Here is an 18448-nt window from a genome sequence, read left to right as displayed (position 1 = left end):
GGGACATGTGGTACCAGGTCAAGGTTATAGGCTAGTTGGCGAGGCTTTTGTGTATGGGATAGTGGCTGGGGAGGCTGTCGATCTTGTTCCAGAGGTGAGACAGGTTCAGTTGTTGTAGGGGGGTCCGAGGCATGGCATGCGTGGAAAGGTAAGTTTTTAATACCAGATCCGTCTAGTTGGTGCCTGTCCCATGTTTCAATACGCTGGTTTATCCCCCTAAAGCTACTGTATGCACAAGGCCACAAGGCCCGTTCGGCGGTTACGCCCCGAAGTGAACATATGGCACCCAGTACAATCCCACTGCCCCTTCATCATCGTCATCAGAGCAGGAATGAACATCCCTATTTCCCCTTTCTCCCAAAGCTCGGTTTCCTACCCCCGCTAGAGGCCCTAATCTCTTTGGCTTGGCTGATTTACCACCCCGTGAAACCACAATGTGCCGCTTCGACCACTCGTCTCGAAGGAACCGAGCAGCGGCATGTAAGCCACGACTCACTGATTCATCCGTCATCCCGTTTTTCTCGATCGTCTTGTATGTGATTCTAGCTACATGGACGCAAGATTCATGCTCAACCTCCCACAAGGTACCAATGACATGACGAAAACCAGCCAGTTGGCATCCGCTAACCAGGTGTATGTTCTCGTCGGAAAACCTCTCGTTGTCAATGCGTCCTGTTTCACAAGCCGATAGGTATGCCAGAAAGGGAGGGCTGTCATGAAGCTTCTCATCTAGGAGTGAGCCGACTGTGAGAGGGTCACTCTGCCAGTCGTTGAGTAGTAATTTGTTATTCAAGGGGTCGTCGCTGTTGGTCTTGCCATGGCCAGCAAAATGAAAGATGGTGCAATTGCGTAGATGTGGCAGAATATCTTTCTTCCGTGGCCTAGGCTCGATGGGATTGAGTGACATTGATTTGCAAAACTTGCGCACTTCTGACACCTCTCGAGTGGCATACGGAAGAGTTCCGAGAATTGCATTGGTTCTCTCCATAGCTGTGAGAAGTGCATGTTGTGGACCAGAAGTTACAGCCGGACGACGCCGGCTCTGGATGAGCGACTTGATGGAGGAGGTATACGAAGATACAACTCTGTCCAGGACCGTCTCGAGGTTCCAGAGGAGTACTTGCCAGCTGCGTGAATTGGGAACTTGGAAAGCATTCCAGTTGGTATCCACCAAACATGAGGCCAATTGTCGTCCGTGGGTGTCTGTGTTAACCCAAGGGCGTTCAGGATTGGCTCTGTGACTGCTTCCCAAAGCCAACTCAGGACCTTCTGTGACCCCAGAGCGTCCTGCGGTTGCTTTTGCGCGTTGTTCCACCCTGGCTCAGGCATAGTTCCCTCCCATTCATTTCCCTCTAAGAGGGCCTCCCAGAGGTTAAAGTTGCCTTTAGAGACGGACCCTTGGCGTAACGGCACGGGTGTCTCATCGAGGCTTCGAATTCTGTAAAGATCCTCGACGTCCCGCAGAGAAAGCTTGGGTAAAGGCAATAAGCGCAGTTTGTGAGGCTCGACAATGATTGCATCACATCGAAATTGGCTCACGTTGATGACGACAATGGGACCGTGCTTGGCAGCACTCTTCATCTCTGCTGCCGAAGGGAGCACGAGGTAGTCTTCGAACCCAGATTCCTTGCGAATTCTGCCGAGTAGATCCTCTAATTGCTCGTCTGCTTCTTGCCGCCGTTCCGACTTGATCTGCCAAGATGTTCTAGGATCATCAGGTTGTCGCTCATACTGTAGAGGATCGTCGAGGGCATTCCGGATACGGGCCAACTCGTCCGCGAAGTGTGGATGCTGGACTCGCAAGCTCCCAAGATCGCTTCGCATCTCTTCCATGGATCGTGAAAGCACGCCCCGACCTTCTTCAAGAAGACGTAGGGCGACAGATATGTCTTTTCCGGCGTTCAAAGCCATGGCTGCAGCGTCGGATGCCATCCCGGCTACTTGCCCAAGCATATGCAGTCTGTCAGAATGATGAAGCGACCGAAAGATTAGCTTCGGAAAAAGAGAAACAGCTGTGGATGAAGCTTGGTAGGCTTGCTCCCAGTCAGGAACATCCGCGCAGTAAGCGAGTGCTTCTCTTGCGGCCGTAATTCGATCCAGTGCCGATGATTGCCTTTGGTTGAGAGCTGACAGATGGCATTGAATGCACTCTTTCAGCTCAGTATTTGACTCGGTCCATATGTATTTGTGACCCAGGTGAGTTCCCAGGTTCTTCCACCGACCTGCTAGCCTTGGATGGTTTTCCGGAGTAAGGCTCACTGCTTCACGCGCGACGGAAATGGCTTCTTCAATGGCAGGTTCGATATCGGATCTGAGGCCCCCCCTCCAGTGACGATAACCGAGATGTACTCCCAGATTGTCCAGACAATTAGCCCGTGCTGGATCACTTTCAGGAGTCGCTTCCACGGCCTGGCGGCTAATATCGATGGCCTCGTCAAGGTCGCGCACGGAGCCTCTCCCACGATATCGGTCCATGAGCATAACTGCGAGGTTGTCGAGGACAACAGGTAGGTGCGGATCACTGTCCGATGTGGCATCTATAGCATCCCTCATGATCAAAACAGAGTTTTCAAGATCGGATAAGGACCGTTTCCTCAAGTATCGGTCATGAAGCCGGTTAGACAAGTTGTCCAAGAAATCGGCTCGGTTTGTATGGTCAAGTGGTGCGACATCGACAGCTTCCTGAAGCAACTGGATGCTTTCATCGAGATGACTTGTTGAACCCGTCGTTGACTACTTGCTGTTTAGTTGTTGCCCAAGTCGGTTCAGGTATAATGCCCGTTCGTAAGGGTCATCTGGGGCAACGTCCACAACACGCTTTGTTGCTCGGGTTGTCTCGTCAGGAGTCGCCATTGTGCTTGGAGTAACTTTAACTGTCCTCTTGTGGCTTGGAAACCCGGTCTGGAATCAGGGCAGAAGAATGCAGAGGGGGTTGGACTTGGTAGGTCTTGTACCGTAGCAGAGGAAATCTGGGGCAGAATCAGGCTCTCACACCAAGCCAACAAACACAACATGCTCATGTTACACAAAGCGCAATGGCTTAGGCGGCGTAATCGAGGAAAATTCCGCGTTCATGCCTGAAGAGTGCCCAATTGCGGTCGTCCGCAGTGAGTCACTAATAATGCAGTGCAATGTCTCTCACTGTGTCTCCATGAAAAGCGCGTATCCATCATTCACCTAAGCTTTGTCTTTGCTTCATTTACCTTCCAACCTTGCCTAATAGTCTGACAAGCCCCTATTGAACACCCTTCTCGTCTTGTATCGCATCCAATGTGTGGTGATGGCAGAGCTCATCTTGAGCCCAAAGCCCAAAGCGACCAGTACCACAGCCGAGTAAGTCTATACGCACTAACTAAAAGCCTACCGGATATTCACAGTGGATCGATGAGCGAGCTGAAGTGTTGCCGAGACAACACACAACGCAGACACGCTGAAGCAGCAAGGCCACATCCTGGCCATTAATTATTAGGCTCATTAGACTGACGAGAAATAAATCGAGAAATGCCACGGCCGCCCATCCTAGTCCCCCATGCTCCGACGGCCGCGGTCTAGCAAGCCACTGAGAATGCAGCCAAACACATTTGGTAATTCAACAAGCATCTGTCTCCTTCTCCGGCCTAAACGAAGGAATACTATTCTTCAGTACCCCGCAAACGATCGAGTCCGGGTCTTTATCCCCCTCGTGCTACTTAAACAGGTTCCCAGGCGCAACTAACAATAGGTCACCGCTTTCAACCCCCTGCAGTTTAAATATCCGCCGTATACCCCCAGACTATCTCAGGAAGTTATACTAGGCGTCGGTAAGAGAGCCGCGCTGCCACATATTATAGAGCCACCCGATTATATTCGCTATAATTGCCGCGTCTATCAGAGATGCAAACAAACTTCCAGACTTATATATAATGCTACCATTCCACATCACCGGGATCCCCAATCCAAGGGTGCCGAAACTATCATATTGCCCTATTGCTAAGGGATTCGTCCATCCGCTATCATTGCCGTAGCCATCGAGAGCATACACGCCGATCACGTTAGTGTCCAAGGCCGGGTACGTCCGAGGTTCATTTTTACCAAAATTGGACGCCGCTGCAAAAAAGAGGACGGCTGGCCTCTTTTCCTTTGCCACGGCGATTACTCGTGCTATTTCAGAATCCCAGAATTTGGAACCAAAAGACATATTGATGATGTCAACTGCGCATTCGTCTATTGCCCATTTAATAGCCTAAGAATGTAGTTAGCGAGGCCGCTTGCTGAGGATGGAGATAGTAAAATCGCAATAACGAGTTTCTCGACAGTTTCCCCTGTATCTGGATTCTGTTTAAACATTCCGTTGCCTTAGAGTATCGTGAGGGCAGATTAGCCTCGCCCGATTCCCACTCAGGTTGACAGTCAGGTGGAAGCATGACGGCAAATTAGGCAACAACATGTTAGAATCCAAGAGATCGTGAGATTACTCACACTTATAATGCCAACTGGGTTGTCGAACCACGCTTCTGTAGACACTTTCGCAACATACAGGTCAGCATCTGGCGCCAGACGAAGGAGGACCGAAGCCACATGCGTTCCGTGTCCGCAGCTATCCCCTCCAGAATCGCCGTTACCAGTGAAATTCTTGATGGCTTTAATCGGGTGCCTGTCCTTCTTTGGGCAGTTCGACTGTCTCCGAACCGTTGAAGCATAGTGGAGCCGACTTTTCAGGTCGTCTTCTCTGATACTGGTATCGAGAATGGCGATCCAAATACGAGGCTGGGCTGTTTTCCCACCCTGAGAATTTCGGACATGATATCGTTTACGAAACTCATCAAATAAGTCGAAGAATCTGTTGGCGAAGCGACTGAGACGATGTCAGGAGGAAGATCTGCAGTATACAGAAACGGAGAGTGGGCTCTTCGTGCATACCTATGCTCTTCCTTTGAAGCTTCTCCATCGAAAAACATGGAGCTGGAAGTTTTTGCTCTCACGTCCCTGCGTGGTGATACATTACTCAGGCCGGCATCGGACCCCTCATCGGGGACATTGTAGTCGTCGTCGTCGTCGTCAGAGTGACGGCTCTCTGTGCCAACATCCGGAGCTGAAGTCGAAGCAGCGCGGTGTGGTATATGAGACGCTGCCTCGTTCCCCTGGCCCACCAGTGGGAGAGGGATACCCAACCTGGTCACACGTTTTCCCTGGCTGAGTTTGCGCTGTATATCGCCCATAGATTGATGAGAGATCAGCAAGAAGTTACTCTCGAGGTGTGAGACAACGGTGTCGTAGATGGCCTGGCGGAGCAAGTAACTGGGGTCTTTTCCAGGTTCCAATGCCTGTCTCTTCGCCTGGAGCGCTGCTGCTTTTTTCCGATGTTGCATGACACTCGGAGCCATGACCGATTTAGACTGCTGGCACGCTTCATCCTGAACTGTGATAATAATCACACTTGTATGCCTTCTTACAATGGCCAGGCATTTATGCCGACAAGGTTGATGGATGTTGTGAATCTGCGTCTTGTGAACACCAATGACATCTCAAAGTTAGAGGCGGAAGTTCAACCGTACGTGGCTTCGTCGTACCTTTGGGGGTCAGCTCCAAGCCTCGTTACCAAGATTACCAATCTTTCGCGGCACCTTGAAATTGGCTTTGACTTCAACTCTCTCCCGATGAGTATCCAAGACGCAGTTACCGTCACCAAGTACCTTGGCATACAATTTCTGTGGGTCGATTGCATTTGCATCATCCAAGATGACAGCGGAGATTGGGAACGAGAATCGGCCTTAATGGGCATGATTTTTCGCAACGCTTATTGCACCATCGCCGCAACTTCGGCTCGAGACCTGTCTGATGGGTTCCTGAAGCCAAGGTTACCCAGGAACTTCGCTTCCATCCATACGCCCGCGGGATACACTACTTTCTTGTGTGAGCTGATTGATGACTTCCAACATGAGGTAGACGGGGCAGTACTTAATCAGAGGGCGTGGACTTTTCAAGAGCGTGTTCTATCAAGGCGCGCACTATCCATTTCGCTCGGAATCAGTTTTATTGGCAATGCGGAGACGGCATTCATTGCGAAACCTTGACAAAGCTCTCGCAGTAAGTTTCTTGAGCCATAGCCCTAGTTGCTAGAGCCCCTGTATTGATGCATACAGCCCCCTCGAGGTCCTTTTTGGGGATCCAGACTTCCCTAAAGAATGTCTGCTAAAGATTCGACCCCGGTTCCGCGTCCACCAGCTGCTGTACGAGTTGTTCTCGAGGTTGAAGACTCCTCGCGGATCAGATAGACCCCACGCCATTGCAGAAGTAGAGCGTCTTCTCGGCAAAGAAACCGGGGACCGTGCGTTACATGGTCTGTTCAGCGGCGAAATGGCCAGGGGGCTTCTCTGGAAACGCGCTCATGACGAGGCCTCCCTGGCCCCTATCGACGACGTAAAACTGGCTCCCACATGGTCTTGGATGGCATATGGTGGCGCAATTTCGTATGTCAACGTGCCTACGGACGAGCATGAGGTCTGTTGGGCAGAAATGGCATTTGATGAAGGCCATTATCGAACCGATCTCTCAATCCGTATCCATGGGCATTTAGTTGAGCGGAGTGAGACAATCAAGGCGGCTTATGACGCACCGAATGAGATCGACATACAGGGCAAGGGAAGAGAGGAGAGGAGAATAGTGGTGGCAACATACGAACCAGAGGATGAAGATTATGTGACGGAGTACATTCTGATAGGCAAACTGATAGGTAATGATCGCCATGTGGAGCGTTGGAGGAGGATTGGCGTGGGAGAGCTTGAACGCCCCAAGGGCATGAAAGCAGAACGCGAATCAACATTCATTGTTCTTGAGTAGTTAGATGGGGGCAGGAGAACCAATTTGTACCAGTCCCGGGTTCTGTTTCATACAAAGGGGTTTTTAAGCCAAAGAATTTGTTCTTAGCCCTTGCATAACCATGAAATAGAGGAAGCTGTGGTGCCCCCTGACCCAAGAGACTAGGATTCAAGTCATTGCCCTTCCCAGCTGCCATGGCCCGCCCCATCAAGCACCAACAGGATTTTTCATGGATGCTGGGGCAGTCATTTTCAATGATGGACGTTAGAATCAATCATATACCCAATATCAAATAAAGAGAATCTCATCAGGTCTCACAGCCATACTTAAGTAAATGACTTCTTTTATTCCTCGAGGTAAAATAATGAGTGACTATAGTTAGGCTAAATACAAAGCATCATGCTTCCCGTTCACGGTTTACACCTTTATCCACCAGAGAAGCTGGACAATAAGATCCAACTAGACAAGACCATTCCACCCATCCTGTTTCAGTGGCCAGTTGATTCAGCAAAGAGCGTGTAATAATCAAGTCAGCCGCTTAAGCAAACCGCTTAACAGGTGTCGCTCTTGCCGTTGCCGTGGTCCTTGCAGCCACCGGTGCAGAGCTTGGTGTATCGGATGTTGCCGTGCTTGCCGCCCTCGCAGTAGAAGAGGGAGTTCTGGGCGCGGGTGAAGTCGTTGGGCTGCTTGGCCGCCTTCAGTGCGTGGTTGACCTGGTTGCTGTAGTCACCTTTGAACTGTTAGTATGGGCCATAGCTGTAAGGCAGGCGTTGAGTTGGCTTACCGATGTTGAGGAGGGTGCTGCCGCAGTAGCTGATGCCAGTCTTGCAGTTGCGAGCCTCGCCGAGGGAGGCGAGGGCGGCGGTGAGGAGGAAGATGGGGGCAGCGATCTTAACCATTTTGGCGGTTTTTGGGGTTGAAATTGGTTGTTTGGTTTGTTGGAGTGTGGAGTGGCTTGTTGGGATGGCTGAAGAGGCTTGTGAGTGCTGGTTGATGAGAGAGGATTGACGAAGACAAAGGTTGACTTATATAGTTTTGGATCTCCAGTCCTACTCGCCTTGGCTGCTCCATCCCTACCGCCTCATGATGCCTCGCAAAAGCTCATCTTGATCTCACAGAGCTTCAGGCTGGAAGTTGGCAGAGGACTGCGTTGCACGGCGTGTCATCGTGCTCCTCGTCATGATGTTGGCTTATTGGTCCTTGGTGATGCCGATGCTTGACTCAAGTCGTTTAACAGTCCCGTTTTGGTCAAGGGTTTGCGACTCGAAGATCCATACTCTCCCATTTCGGTGAAATATGAACGCTGGTTGGTTCTCAATATCGAATCCTGGGGACAAGTAAGCCGCATGTCTCAGCTGAGGGACCAAGTTGGACGATGAAGAGCTGAGAGACGCTGGAGCGGAGTCACGACGTGGAGCAGAGTGGTCATAGTAAACAGGAAACAAGACCAATCGCGACCTGATGCCGGGCAGGGACCAGTCGGATGTCGGATTCTAGAACCAGCGGGCCAAGACGAACGCGGAGAATTCCCATGCAGGTCCGGATAATGCGGCGGCCAAGAATAGGGCTAAATTGTCTAGGCGGCATCTCAGCTTAGCCTAGCTAAGCGGATTCATATGCAGGTCGCAACAATCTAGTCTCTCTTGGCTTGCTGACGGCATCGTTTCCGCTATATATGAGACAACCGCAGGCTTAGCTTACTGATCTACTGGCTGCATCGCGACGACCCGTGCTCCCCGAAGTCCCGGGGCCTTGATGCAGATTTCCCTGCATTTATATTATCCAAAGTATTGGCCTCTTGCTGCGGGTTTCTCCAGTAAAGGTGTCGTGTAACTCGATGGGCAAAGCGGTATTGACGATCCACCAGCTGATTGACGTCTGGTTAGTCTCTGCACTGGGAGTCTCCAGGCGTTGGCGTCGTAAAAGTTATAACTACCGGCACAACAGACATAGTTGTGCTACTGCTGAATGAATCCCCCTTCGACCAAACCTTGACTATGGCATGCCATTGCGTAGCACGAAAAAGAAAATGTTAGGGTGAGCGTTTATCCACACGCAGCCCGCAAAGAACAGTTCCATCCCTGCAGGCTTTGCAGACGGTGATTCCTCTGCAAACGGCGATCCCTTCGCAGTATCAGGCGATCGGGTACCTCGAAATTCGTGATGTAGCTTCGCCACCCAATGATACATAAAATGAGTATGCAGGGTCAGGGTGTAGGTTGCAGAGTGTTTATTGAGGAAGCCAACTATTCAACAGGGGATAATGGTGCCAAACCCGAACTCCGTGCTCCCAAGCCCCTTCTTCAAGATATACATACCCTATAGTTTCTATGCAATAACAAGAAAATTGAGATTATCGTGATATTCTCACGTAACGGCTCTTCGTCTTGAAGAGCCAGCAGGTCAGGAGCAATATCTAGGGTAGCGTGGATTGTATTTGCTATGGCCGAGATGGTTACAGTTTGACCGCCCTGATAGCTGCAAGAGCAAGGACCAACTGCCGCCCATAGCTTCCCTGCTCACTTATTGCTAAATAAATCAAGGGAATCCGTGCCATCCCAGCATTTGCGAGATGCACCGGCGTTGTGGGGGCACGCCACCCATAATATCACCGATGGCTACCGCGGCGCCAAAGTCCCTCCCGATCCAACTCGTACTGGCCACCCCTTTGGTTTGTCGACTTGGACCTCGTTGCCATGCCAATAACCTTTTTGATCTTGGCCAGCACGCCGCTTTCTCGAAGGATCATTGGGCCGCAGGGCGCGTAGATGATAAAAAAGCCGCAAGTCATTTCTGCCGTGGTCCGAAAGATAAGTGGTCCAGGGTTGAAGACGTCGTCTTCTGAGTCGCCATATGCAACGGTCGAGGCAAGCCTGAATGCCGCCGAGATACAAGCACTGCATTCCAACCATTAGAGATATTGGGGAAAATGTACGACAAGGATAAACTCACAGTAGCCCAAGACTAAAAATCACCGAAACACCTAGCCTCTTCTTCCATCCCATGTTGAGCTTCCAGATGACTCGCTGAGGCAGCAACATGAGATGGATAGTTGCCGACGAGACCTGCGGATGAAACAGGTTAAAACATTTGGCCTCGACTCTAAAGTCCCACATGGCCTCGTCAGGGGTACACTGAAGGTTTAGTGCAACAATGATGGCTATGTTGGCGGTGATTTGGACAAATGTGACAATGGTGCATCCCACCAAAACGCGCTCTTCGTTCTTGTTCCTGGGGGGACAAATACACGGCACTACTCGACGAGGATGACCATCTTGAGAAAGGTCAAGACGAATGAGTAAAAGACGCCGAATTTGAAAACGTACTGCAGCGTGTGAGTAGGTACTCCCAGAAGTGCATATTCAGACTCACATAGGTTATCAGAATGATATCATGATACCGGACGTTCCACTAGTTGACAAAGAAGCCTGGAGTCTCTACTATCTTGAAGTTCGCCCACATACTGCCCCAGGAGAATCCCTAGAAAATGTGAGCATGTATGCACCGGAGCTATCGAATTGGGATAGTAACATGGGTATGCCAAGAACGCGAGAACTACATGCAGGTAAGTGTTTGCCCAGAGCCCATGAACCAGTAATACGCACATTCTTCTATCTGGAGCTTCCTGAGGAGGAAGACTCTCCCATAGCCCCGCAGGATGACGCATACTGTTGAGATCACGCAGCGGGTGATGAAAACGCCCAGAGCGAGGGGACTGTTGTTTGGCGGGTGGACAAAGTTGGGGGTGACGTCCTTTGGCGGTGCCAAAGCCAGACCGTCCAGGTCTATCTTAACAAGTTGCTTCGAATGGTAATGAGTGAGGTACTTCTACGTCCAAGAAGAAACATCAGAAATGAATAAAACGATCAAAATTTCAGGTTCAAGCAAGCTCATGCCTCCGGCTCTTAGCAGCCCCAGAGGTTATTCTCCCCATGCTTGAAATCATGCCAAGCAGCCCCTGAGCAACTGTACTTTCGCCTCGGGCTTCTGGCTCAGTTATTCCATCGAGAGCCAGGCTTTAGCTATAACAAAGAACACAGTAATACTGTCGCCACATGCATCAGGTTTCAAGATCGCAAGCCCTGGCTCAGAGTTCTTGTTTTTGTGAATACAACATTGTAACTGCCCAGACTCTCGACTTTGGAGTAAGATTTGCCAAGCCTATGCAGCAGTTCTTCTACTGAAGATTCAAGAATTCTGCGACCTTCGAATATGCCTAGTCTCTTGGAAGTTGGGACTCATGAACTGAGTTGGGGGAGAGTCTCACACAGAGCTAACAGCGTTACATCTCGTATTTGCCCCTCGGAATCTTCAGGGATCGGAGGTTATGTTTCCCACAATCTGGGGCCAAGAGTCCCGCCAAGCTCGACTCACGACCAACACAGTCCCATGTGTCCAATCGGACCTGGTGATTCCCGGACCGCTTTTCTTGGAATACCACGTAAAACTGCGCAGACTTGTAGGGGCCAACGGCCCGTCTGGTGACGTGGACTTCAAATTATGGGTCTCAGATCTGGAAAATTAGCCTGAGTTGCCGATCATCATCACATGAGACGTTGCAACGGTTGGTTCATGGGGTTTAGAAACCCCCCTGCCCTGAGCTATCATATTGTCCAGGGCATGCTTCATAAGGTCGTACTATGCACTGAGAGCCAACAACCAACGAACCAACGCTGAACGGAGTCGGGCAACTCGCCGACTCGCTAGCTCGACTCCATGAGCGGGCCATAAAGACCTGCAATCGTGATTCCTGCCATCGAATTAATCCAAGCTCAAGCTCTCGTTTCTGCATAGTTTCCACTCTGTTCTCGTCATGCCCCGTCAACAGGTCTATTATCTTCATCCCTTTGGATGGGAAAACGACCCCGACGAGGAGAGATTCCCCGTCTCCACCCTCGACTACTTGACCGCCTGCACCTACAACAACTATGCTCTGTTCTTCCGTCTAGATGATGCGGATAAGCCGAAAGCTGTCGAAGTGCTCAAAGCAGGTCTTGAGCGCACCCTTAGCCAAGCCAGACACTACTGCGGTACAATCGAGAAGGACCCTGGCGGTGGTCATTCTTTCGTCAAGAAGCAGGACAGCACCGTCCGCTTCGTTGTGCAATGGCTTGACTCTCCACACCACGACTACCCTTCCTTCGATGAAATCGAGAAAAAGCACTTCAACGCCGTGGCTTTGGGTGATCTCGAGCTCTGGAGCGTCCCTCCCATGACCTACGGGGAAAAGCCAGAAGCTGATCCAAACAACCATCCTGTTGCCTCGGCTTTCAAGGCAAACTTTGTCAAAGGGGGGCTAGTCTTTCACATCCATCATCACCATTACACAAACGATGTCATGGGATGGTCCGGTTTGGTGCATCAGCTTGCGGAGAACTGCTTTGCCTTTGCCAACAAGACACCCTCCCCTGACTGGGACACTTCCAATCTCGATCTGTCAAGGCTCTGTAAAAGAGAGCCTCCTGAACAAGAGAAGATTGATGGTCCCCCTCCCCAGCAGCGTCATCCTGACCACACCGAGGCTGTTTCGCTCTTATTTCATCTGCCAAAGAGCAAGGCTGCTGAACTGAAGAGGTTGGCCACTCCTGAAGATGGCAGCTGGATCTCAACATATGACGCTTTCTCGGCCTTCATCTGGCGCACTCTTACACGTGTCCGCGCTCCTGTGTTCAACACCGACATGTCGTCCAAGATCTTCTGGTCCGAGACGATTGACATGAGAAGACGCTTCCACAGCCCAAAGCCCCCGGCCCGTCTGCAGCAAAATGTCATGTTCGCCGCTCTGTCGCCCACTGCCCCAGTAGAACAGCCGAATGTGGGAGAGGTCATCTCGGAGTGGCCTCTGTGGCAAATCGCTGCCTACATCCGCAAGATGACCAACAGCGTGACCCAAGAGTCACTCGACAAAACGCTAGAGATGGTTGCGATGGCTCGTGATAAAACGACCATGAACATCCGCATCGACGCTCAACCGCCCTTGTCGATTCTTCAAACCGATCACCGAGACGCCAGTGTCAGCAGGCTCGACTTTGGCTTTGCCACGCCCGTCACTTACCGCCACCTAATCAACCGAGTCACCACAGGTGTCATCGTCATTTACCCGCCACGAGACCCTTCGCCCGAGTCGGATGAAGGACCGGAGTTTTCTATATTCTATGAGAAGAGGCTGGCTCAGAATTTAATCGATGATCCTGCGTGGAATGAGTACTTTGAGTATCGAGGCATTGATGCCGAGGATGCAACTGAGTCTGCCAAGGTCAATGGTCACGTCGCGACCAATGGGGACAAGAACGGACCTGTAAACGGCAAGGTGAACGGCAACGTGGGCTGAGACTGAGGGCTGAGCAGTTTATTTCGCCAAGTTCTGAACTATAACCAGATCCATGATTACGCTGGAGCAATTCAGCGCCACTGCTTTGGTATACCAGGTAGCTTCTCTTGTATGAAAACGAACACATGCCGTCATGACATCCAGGGACAGCGTTAAAGACCAGGCTCGCCCTCAGGTCCTCCAGTACAGCCTCTTCATCCTCATACTCGCCATGAACCAATCTCCCTCTCGCTTCTTCCAGACCCCATGATAGTGACCTCTACCAGTGCCATGCCCTTCGGTCTCACTATCTCTCGGTCCGCAGTGGTATATGACAGACCACGTAACCCTAATCTCGTCTGAAGAGATCTGCTCAAACTCTCCTGGCCCGACCAAGTGAATGGTTTGTTGAACTTTGAATGAGTTGCTAAAGTAGGCAACGAAATCTTCCCTCGACGAAAAGGACCATTCACGCCCGACATTAATCACTTCATCTTTGGCGTCGACGAAGATGAAAGTCGCATCAGGAAGGAAAACCTTCTCGAAGGCTTTCCACTGGTTGGAGTCGGCCGAGTGGCAGTACTGGGCTTTTTTGTGCGTAATAAGGGCCACGACGTCTGAAGGCACGGACATGATGGATAGATGGGTGTGAGGTGTTCCTTCAAGATGGAGACGTGGGGAGACTATGGCAGGTTGTCATGTATTTTATAACTGAGAACTAGTAAAAGACAGGGAAAATGGATGTCGGTTATTGAAGGATTCGGCTCAATTTAACGTTTCCGCTGCACGTCTTCGGGGAATCGGTGATGGTGTGTACATGAATACAGGGTGCGTCAGTCTTCCTTGTCACCTAGGCCAAGAAAAAGATAGCAGGGTTAGAGAATTTCATCGGGCCTCAGAGATAAGTTTTAGAGTAAAATAAATAAAGAAAAATATGAGATAAATAAATTATACTCTAAAGTTTTTATAATAAGCTTAGTTTTGTAACCATAAGCCTTTTATGCTATAGTTTATGGATTAGAAGGGAGAGTATTAGGAGAGGTGCATCATTTTTTTCTTGGGCCACTCCCATTACCTGACCCGAAGTCCCTGGCGTGTCTCCAGAAATGGAAATCTATGTTGTCATTTTCTGAGAAATACAGCAACCAATGAAGAGCCATCATTCAATAATCCTGCCCAGACTCGTTCCTTTTATGGAGACAGTCGCGTCTAGGACTGATGCAGAAAGCATTCGCCATTCTCCAAGTCAGCCTGATCAAACCTGATCTCCTCCTCCTCGAGGTCGTCCCCAACCACGTCCAATGTAACATCAAGCACCTCCATAGGCTCCGGCTCCGCTCTATCCGTCCAGAAAGCCTTGGAGCTCGAAAACATCTCTGATTGAGTACTCTTACTACTCCTTGGACGGATAACGTGCAGTCGGTATGCAAAGACGATGCCCGGGGCCGTTTCGTAAGAATCCACCTTTGTTCTCTCCACACCCCCAGATAGGCTTCCGCCGACCTCAACTGGGACCGGTCCTGTGGGACCAGATGCTGAAATCTCGGCCTGGTTGCCAATTCCTTTCTCCTTGGTCACCGTGAACGACTCGTTTGTGACCCGCAGACCAGAGACAAGGTATATAGGTCTCTTGCCATACAGGCCCGACTCAATGTGCTCCTTTACTGAATCCAAGCTAGTAAGACTCTGGAGAAAGTCTTTTGAGAAAGGCGCCAAAAGAGACCGAATTTCGTGATCGACATTTCCATACTGAAGAAGATTTCGTCGGCTGGCTTCGTACGACACAGAGCCAGAGGCAAACTCGATAAACTTGGCAAAAAGACTAACTCCGCCCTTGCGGCTGACCTCGTTTGAGTGCGAGTGGTTCTTTTCCGTGATGACCTGTATCTCAGGCAGCTGTATCGACGGGTCGGTGCGGGGTGATGCGATGACGTTGGTAGGGCGCCCGGGATGCGTGATGACGGCACCGAGCTGGAGGGGACCGTCGGGGGTGAATGTGAAGTCGGGTGGGAGGAACCAAGTCTTCATTTTGAAGTGTCGAGTCGTAGCTACAGTTAAGAGATGGGAGGTGTAAGGTTGGTCGGAGGACGAGTGACTTGTTGATCTCAAACGTCACTCACCCTCTAGCGCTTATTTGCGGCTTTTAATTGGGCTTCTCCAGTCCACGTTGCAGTGCGGCTGAACAATGAGCCTTGTGTAGTTTCCGTGGCATCATGAAGGGACGTTGATTTAAGCTCCGCCAATTGGCGAGTGAATTGGCTCAAGGAAACTCTCTAGTTTCGTGGCAAATAGCTACAAGGCGAAAGCTTAAAGCCATTATTTAATCCCCTAGAATCACTTGACACCAAAACGACAAAGAGTGCTCAGGCTCTATGACCTCACTAACGCCTATACATGAGTTGTGAAACCGAATCGTACATGGCAGCCCAGGCCTTCCATGGATCCGACTTTTCGCTCCAGAACCAGATGGGATTCACAAACTTATGATGACCCGTCTGCTCTGGAGCCATCTTCTCCAACATCCTCATCATGCCTTGTGTCTTCTTCAAGCTTTGAACTGGGCTTTGTTCTTTGGGTATAGGTAAAACAGAAGACAATGCCTCTGCGTAGGCAATTGTGGATGCCACGATGCCAGCAGCAACTGCTGTGGCGATGGATGATCCAGGTTGGCAGATGGAGGGTCCGAAACGCCCTGTTATTTCCTTATGGATGTTATCCGGTAGGTCGTCTCCAAATGTACCGAGAACGGAGCTGGAGTAGCGATCAATTATAGGTGGATTGCTGGCACTAAAAGTGCCGTCACAGTTTGTTGCTCTGATGGAGATGACGGATCTGTGTCGGGCAGGGAACGATTCGGCTTGGTAGGCCGCGTTGTTGCCAGCACTGGCTAAGAAGACGACGTTTCTCTCTCGTTCGACGTCTTCAATGGCTTTGGCGATGTCTTCATCATCGTCGGGAAAGCCAAAGGACATGGAAATGACATCCACCTCCTCTTCAAGACCAGCCCAACGGATTGCCTAATATCGGAAGATCAGTGAGTGTAGCTTCAGAGATGTTTGAGGTGAGATCTTTACCTCTACAATAGACTTGCTGCCCAAAGAGAGCCCCCTGCTGTCCTTGGCGACCCGTGTAATGTATAGATTCGCTAGTGGAGCCGATTCCATAGCAAGACGAGCCATCAAACTGCCGTGTCCGTAATCGTCTCTTCTTGTCGTATCATCAGTATCAGGCGCTTGTCCATCTCCTACGAAGTCTCTCCATCCACGAATGCATTTCGCTCTAGCCGCCTGACTAAAGAAGGGCAACTTGGCATCATAGCCAGTGTCCAGAATGGCAATCTTGACAGGCGCAAAGGTATGATCCGGTTTTTGTCGCCGTAGCATCATGATGTGCCGACTTATGTGTTTCAAATTGTCCAACCACTCACGGGCAACGATCGTCTTGCCGGCATGGAAGGATGCCACTGGCGGTCGGAGCTGCTGCTGAGATGCTTGGGCCTCTCTGCATCTTGTCAGGTATGATATACACTTTGGGTCGTTCTTGAAGGCAATATTGACAAGCCTGGCCAAAGGTTCGACAACTTTGGCGCGTAGAGATCCGCCGTCTTTCGCTCATCCACTTCATCCACTTGGAACTCCCCACAGCCAGCTCTGGTACTCGTGGCAACTGCTTTTGAGCTCTTGACCTTCTTGTTTTTGGATGTTTGTTCGATAGAGAAGAGCCGTTGATCTAAACAGTTTGCGACAACTCTAGTAAAGATGTCCCGCTGCGTCGAGCTCGCCCAATGGCTTCTTTCAAGTTCATTAAGCAGCTGATTTGCGGCCCCATGATCTCGATTCAACCGAGATGCGAGTGGTAGATGATCCATCGACTTGAAAGGCCGTCTGAGGCCAATTTCCAGCAAGACAATGGCAAGTGCCAGGATGTGAGGGAACGGATGTGTAACCATCGGGTTGTCCATGCTCTCATCCACACTATTCTGGCCGTTGAAGTCAAGGGACATGTAAGCTCTCAACGCGAGCTGATCCTTCGGGTGTTGCTGCTCATCAGTTTCTTGCATGAACCAAATATTGTGGCTTGTCCACCGCTCTTGCATCAGATCTGATCCATAAAACTGCCAGAACGAGTGCGCGATAGCGTGGGCAAGTATGATCTTGTCTTTGTCCTTTAGCTTGTAGCTCTCCACAGCTGTGCAGAGTGGAAGACCCTGTCCAGGACAGAGGAAGCGCTCAAGCGCGGCTGGCGGACGAAGCGAGACAAGCCCAAGGCCTTGAATGAATCGGACTCTCAACTTGGCAAACGAAGGGTCTCTCAGGATTTGGCAAAAGTAATCTGGGCCGACTTGGTCGAGGCCCAAGGCTTCGTCGCCTTCTTCTTCGTCATCATCGCTGCTCATATCTTTGCCAAGGTTGAAACCGACAAGACGCTTTCGAGTTTTAGTTTGCCTAGAGAATCAAGTTAGAGATCTTGACTGAAATGTCAAAACGCAGCTCCTCACATAGGCACTCCAACCCAAAGATCCTGCCAGTAATTCATATTGGCTGTTGAAACCACCAGCTCAAACTGTGCGTGCTTGCTCTGGATCTGCGGGTTTCCATCAAGATAGAGCCTCGCGGGATGAGAGAGCAGGTGATGGTCCCCACACGACTGGGAATGCCGATGAAGGATTTGAAACAAGTCCTCGTTGACATGCCGAGGGTAGTCGCTGGGTTCCGGCATCCGCGTCCCTCCCATAATCTGATCAGCAGCCGTCTTTTTGTTGGGCCCCTCTTCGCTAAGTCTGGCAAAGAATCTGTCACATTGTTCTTTTGCCTGGCTACTATAGCCGGGGCCCATCTTGAAGTACAGAAGGACGGACTTGTTTAGCTTGGCCTTGCTCTCAGGTCTCAGAAGCGCAAGGATGCTTGAGTAACATTCCCACGCCGTAGTCTGCCTTCCGACTGGATCAGGAAACTGAATTACGCCATTTAGTATCAATCCACAAGAGTAAACATCAAGGCCGAGATGAATCACAACAACACATGGCAGAGCTCCAGGTCGTGTGTGATCAACTGCTGGAGCGGCCCATGTAAGAAACATACCTTGCATATCATCAGCAGCGTGTGCAACAGACTTGTCGCGGCACCCTCGGCTTCTTGATCCGTCTCATAACCTTGTAACGGCTCTTGAGCAATCTGGCCAAGCCTTGTGCCCACTTCCCCCGCAACGCGCTCCCGCTGCTGAATACCGCATCGCATGACGATAGGAAAGACTCCTTTGGCGACCTTGGCCAGCAGCTCGCAGGCGCCATGGCCGTCATCTTCTGGCGCCATCCTTAAAGCATCATCAGTCTCTGTCGTA

The 18448-nt window shown here is 50.7% G+C and overlaps 9 protein-coding genes across 9 annotated transcripts; 2 read left to right on the top strand and 7 right to left on the bottom strand.

The window, feature by feature from the left end:
• Nucleotides 1-259: 259 nt before the first annotated feature.
• MRS44_005434 (uncharacterized protein) lies at nt 260-2553 on the bottom strand (the record flags this gene model as incomplete). The annotated part of the gene is made up of 2 exons (XM_065622607.1): nt 260-990; nt 1074-2553. The coding sequence occupies 2 exons, from the start codon at nt 2551-2553 to the stop codon at nt 260-262; spliced, it is 2211 nt and encodes a 736-aa protein (XP_065478679.1).
• A 1237-nt stretch (nt 2554-3790) lies between these two features.
• Nucleotides 3791-5363, bottom strand: MRS44_005433 (uncharacterized protein; the record flags this gene model as incomplete). Its single annotated transcript, XM_065622606.1, has 4 exons — nt 3791-3814; nt 3923-4222; nt 4459-4834; nt 4900-5363. The coding sequence occupies 4 exons, from the start codon at nt 5361-5363 to the stop codon at nt 3791-3793; spliced, it is 1164 nt and encodes a 387-aa protein (XP_065478678.1).
• Nucleotides 5364-5636: 273 nt separating this feature from the next.
• Nucleotides 5637-6819, top strand: MRS44_005432 (uncharacterized protein; the record flags this gene model as incomplete). The annotated part of the gene is made up of 3 exons (XM_046274313.2): nt 5637-5921; nt 6059-6066; nt 6123-6819. 3 exons carry the CDS (start codon nt 5637-5639, stop codon nt 6817-6819), a joined length of 990 nt encoding a protein of 329 aa, XP_046124567.2.
• A 530-nt stretch (nt 6820-7349) lies between these two features.
• Nucleotides 7350-7697, bottom strand: MRS44_005431 (uncharacterized protein; the record flags this gene model as incomplete). Its single annotated transcript, XM_046281725.2, has 2 exons — nt 7350-7528; nt 7583-7697. 2 exons carry the CDS (start codon nt 7695-7697, stop codon nt 7350-7352), a joined length of 294 nt encoding a protein of 97 aa, XP_046124568.1.
• A 1709-nt stretch (nt 7698-9406) lies between these two features.
• On the bottom strand, nt 9407-11590 carry MRS44_005430 (uncharacterized protein; the record flags this gene model as incomplete). Its single annotated transcript, XM_065622605.1, has 7 exons — nt 9407-9695; nt 9751-10029; nt 10263-10278; nt 10330-10353; nt 10404-10583; nt 11173-11289; nt 11467-11590. The coding sequence occupies 7 exons, from the start codon at nt 11588-11590 to the stop codon at nt 9407-9409; spliced, it is 1029 nt and encodes a 342-aa protein (XP_065478677.1).
• A 21-nt stretch (nt 11591-11611) lies between these two features.
• Nucleotides 11612-13129, top strand: MRS44_005429 (uncharacterized protein; the record flags this gene model as incomplete). The annotated part of the gene is made up of 1 exon (XM_046273196.2): nt 11612-13129. The coding sequence occupies one exon, from the start codon at nt 11612-11614 to the stop codon at nt 13127-13129; it is 1518 nt and encodes a 505-aa protein (XP_046124570.2).
• Nucleotides 13130-13300: 171 nt separating this feature from the next.
• On the bottom strand, nt 13301-13741 carry MRS44_005428 (uncharacterized protein; the record flags this gene model as incomplete). The annotated part of the gene is made up of 1 exon (XM_046282895.2): nt 13301-13741. One exon carries the CDS (start codon nt 13739-13741, stop codon nt 13301-13303), a length of 441 nt encoding a protein of 146 aa, XP_046124571.1.
• A 576-nt stretch (nt 13742-14317) lies between these two features.
• MRS44_005427 (uncharacterized protein) lies at nt 14318-15136 on the bottom strand (the record flags this gene model as incomplete). The annotated part of the gene is made up of 1 exon (XM_046277878.2): nt 14318-15136. The coding sequence occupies one exon, from the start codon at nt 15134-15136 to the stop codon at nt 14318-14320; it is 819 nt and encodes a 272-aa protein (XP_046124572.2).
• A 353-nt stretch (nt 15137-15489) lies between these two features.
• Nucleotides 15490-18420, bottom strand: MRS44_005426 (uncharacterized protein; the record flags this gene model as incomplete). Its single annotated transcript, XM_065622604.1, has 5 exons — nt 15490-16125; nt 16183-16609; nt 16666-17553; nt 17607-18061; nt 18190-18420. The coding sequence occupies 5 exons, from the start codon at nt 18418-18420 to the stop codon at nt 15490-15492; spliced, it is 2637 nt and encodes an 878-aa protein (XP_065478676.1).
• Nucleotides 18421-18448: the final 28 nt, after the last annotated feature.

Source organism: Fusarium solani, assembly GCF_023522795.1.
Source record: "Fusarium solani strain SB1 chromosome Unknown bctg00000002, whole genome shotgun sequence".
Lineage (NCBI taxonomy): Eukaryota > Fungi > Ascomycota > Sordariomycetes > Hypocreales > Nectriaceae > Fusarium > Fusarium solani.
The sequence above is the reverse complement of the archived record's forward strand: the minus strand, read 5'-3'. Positions and strand labels throughout refer to the sequence as shown.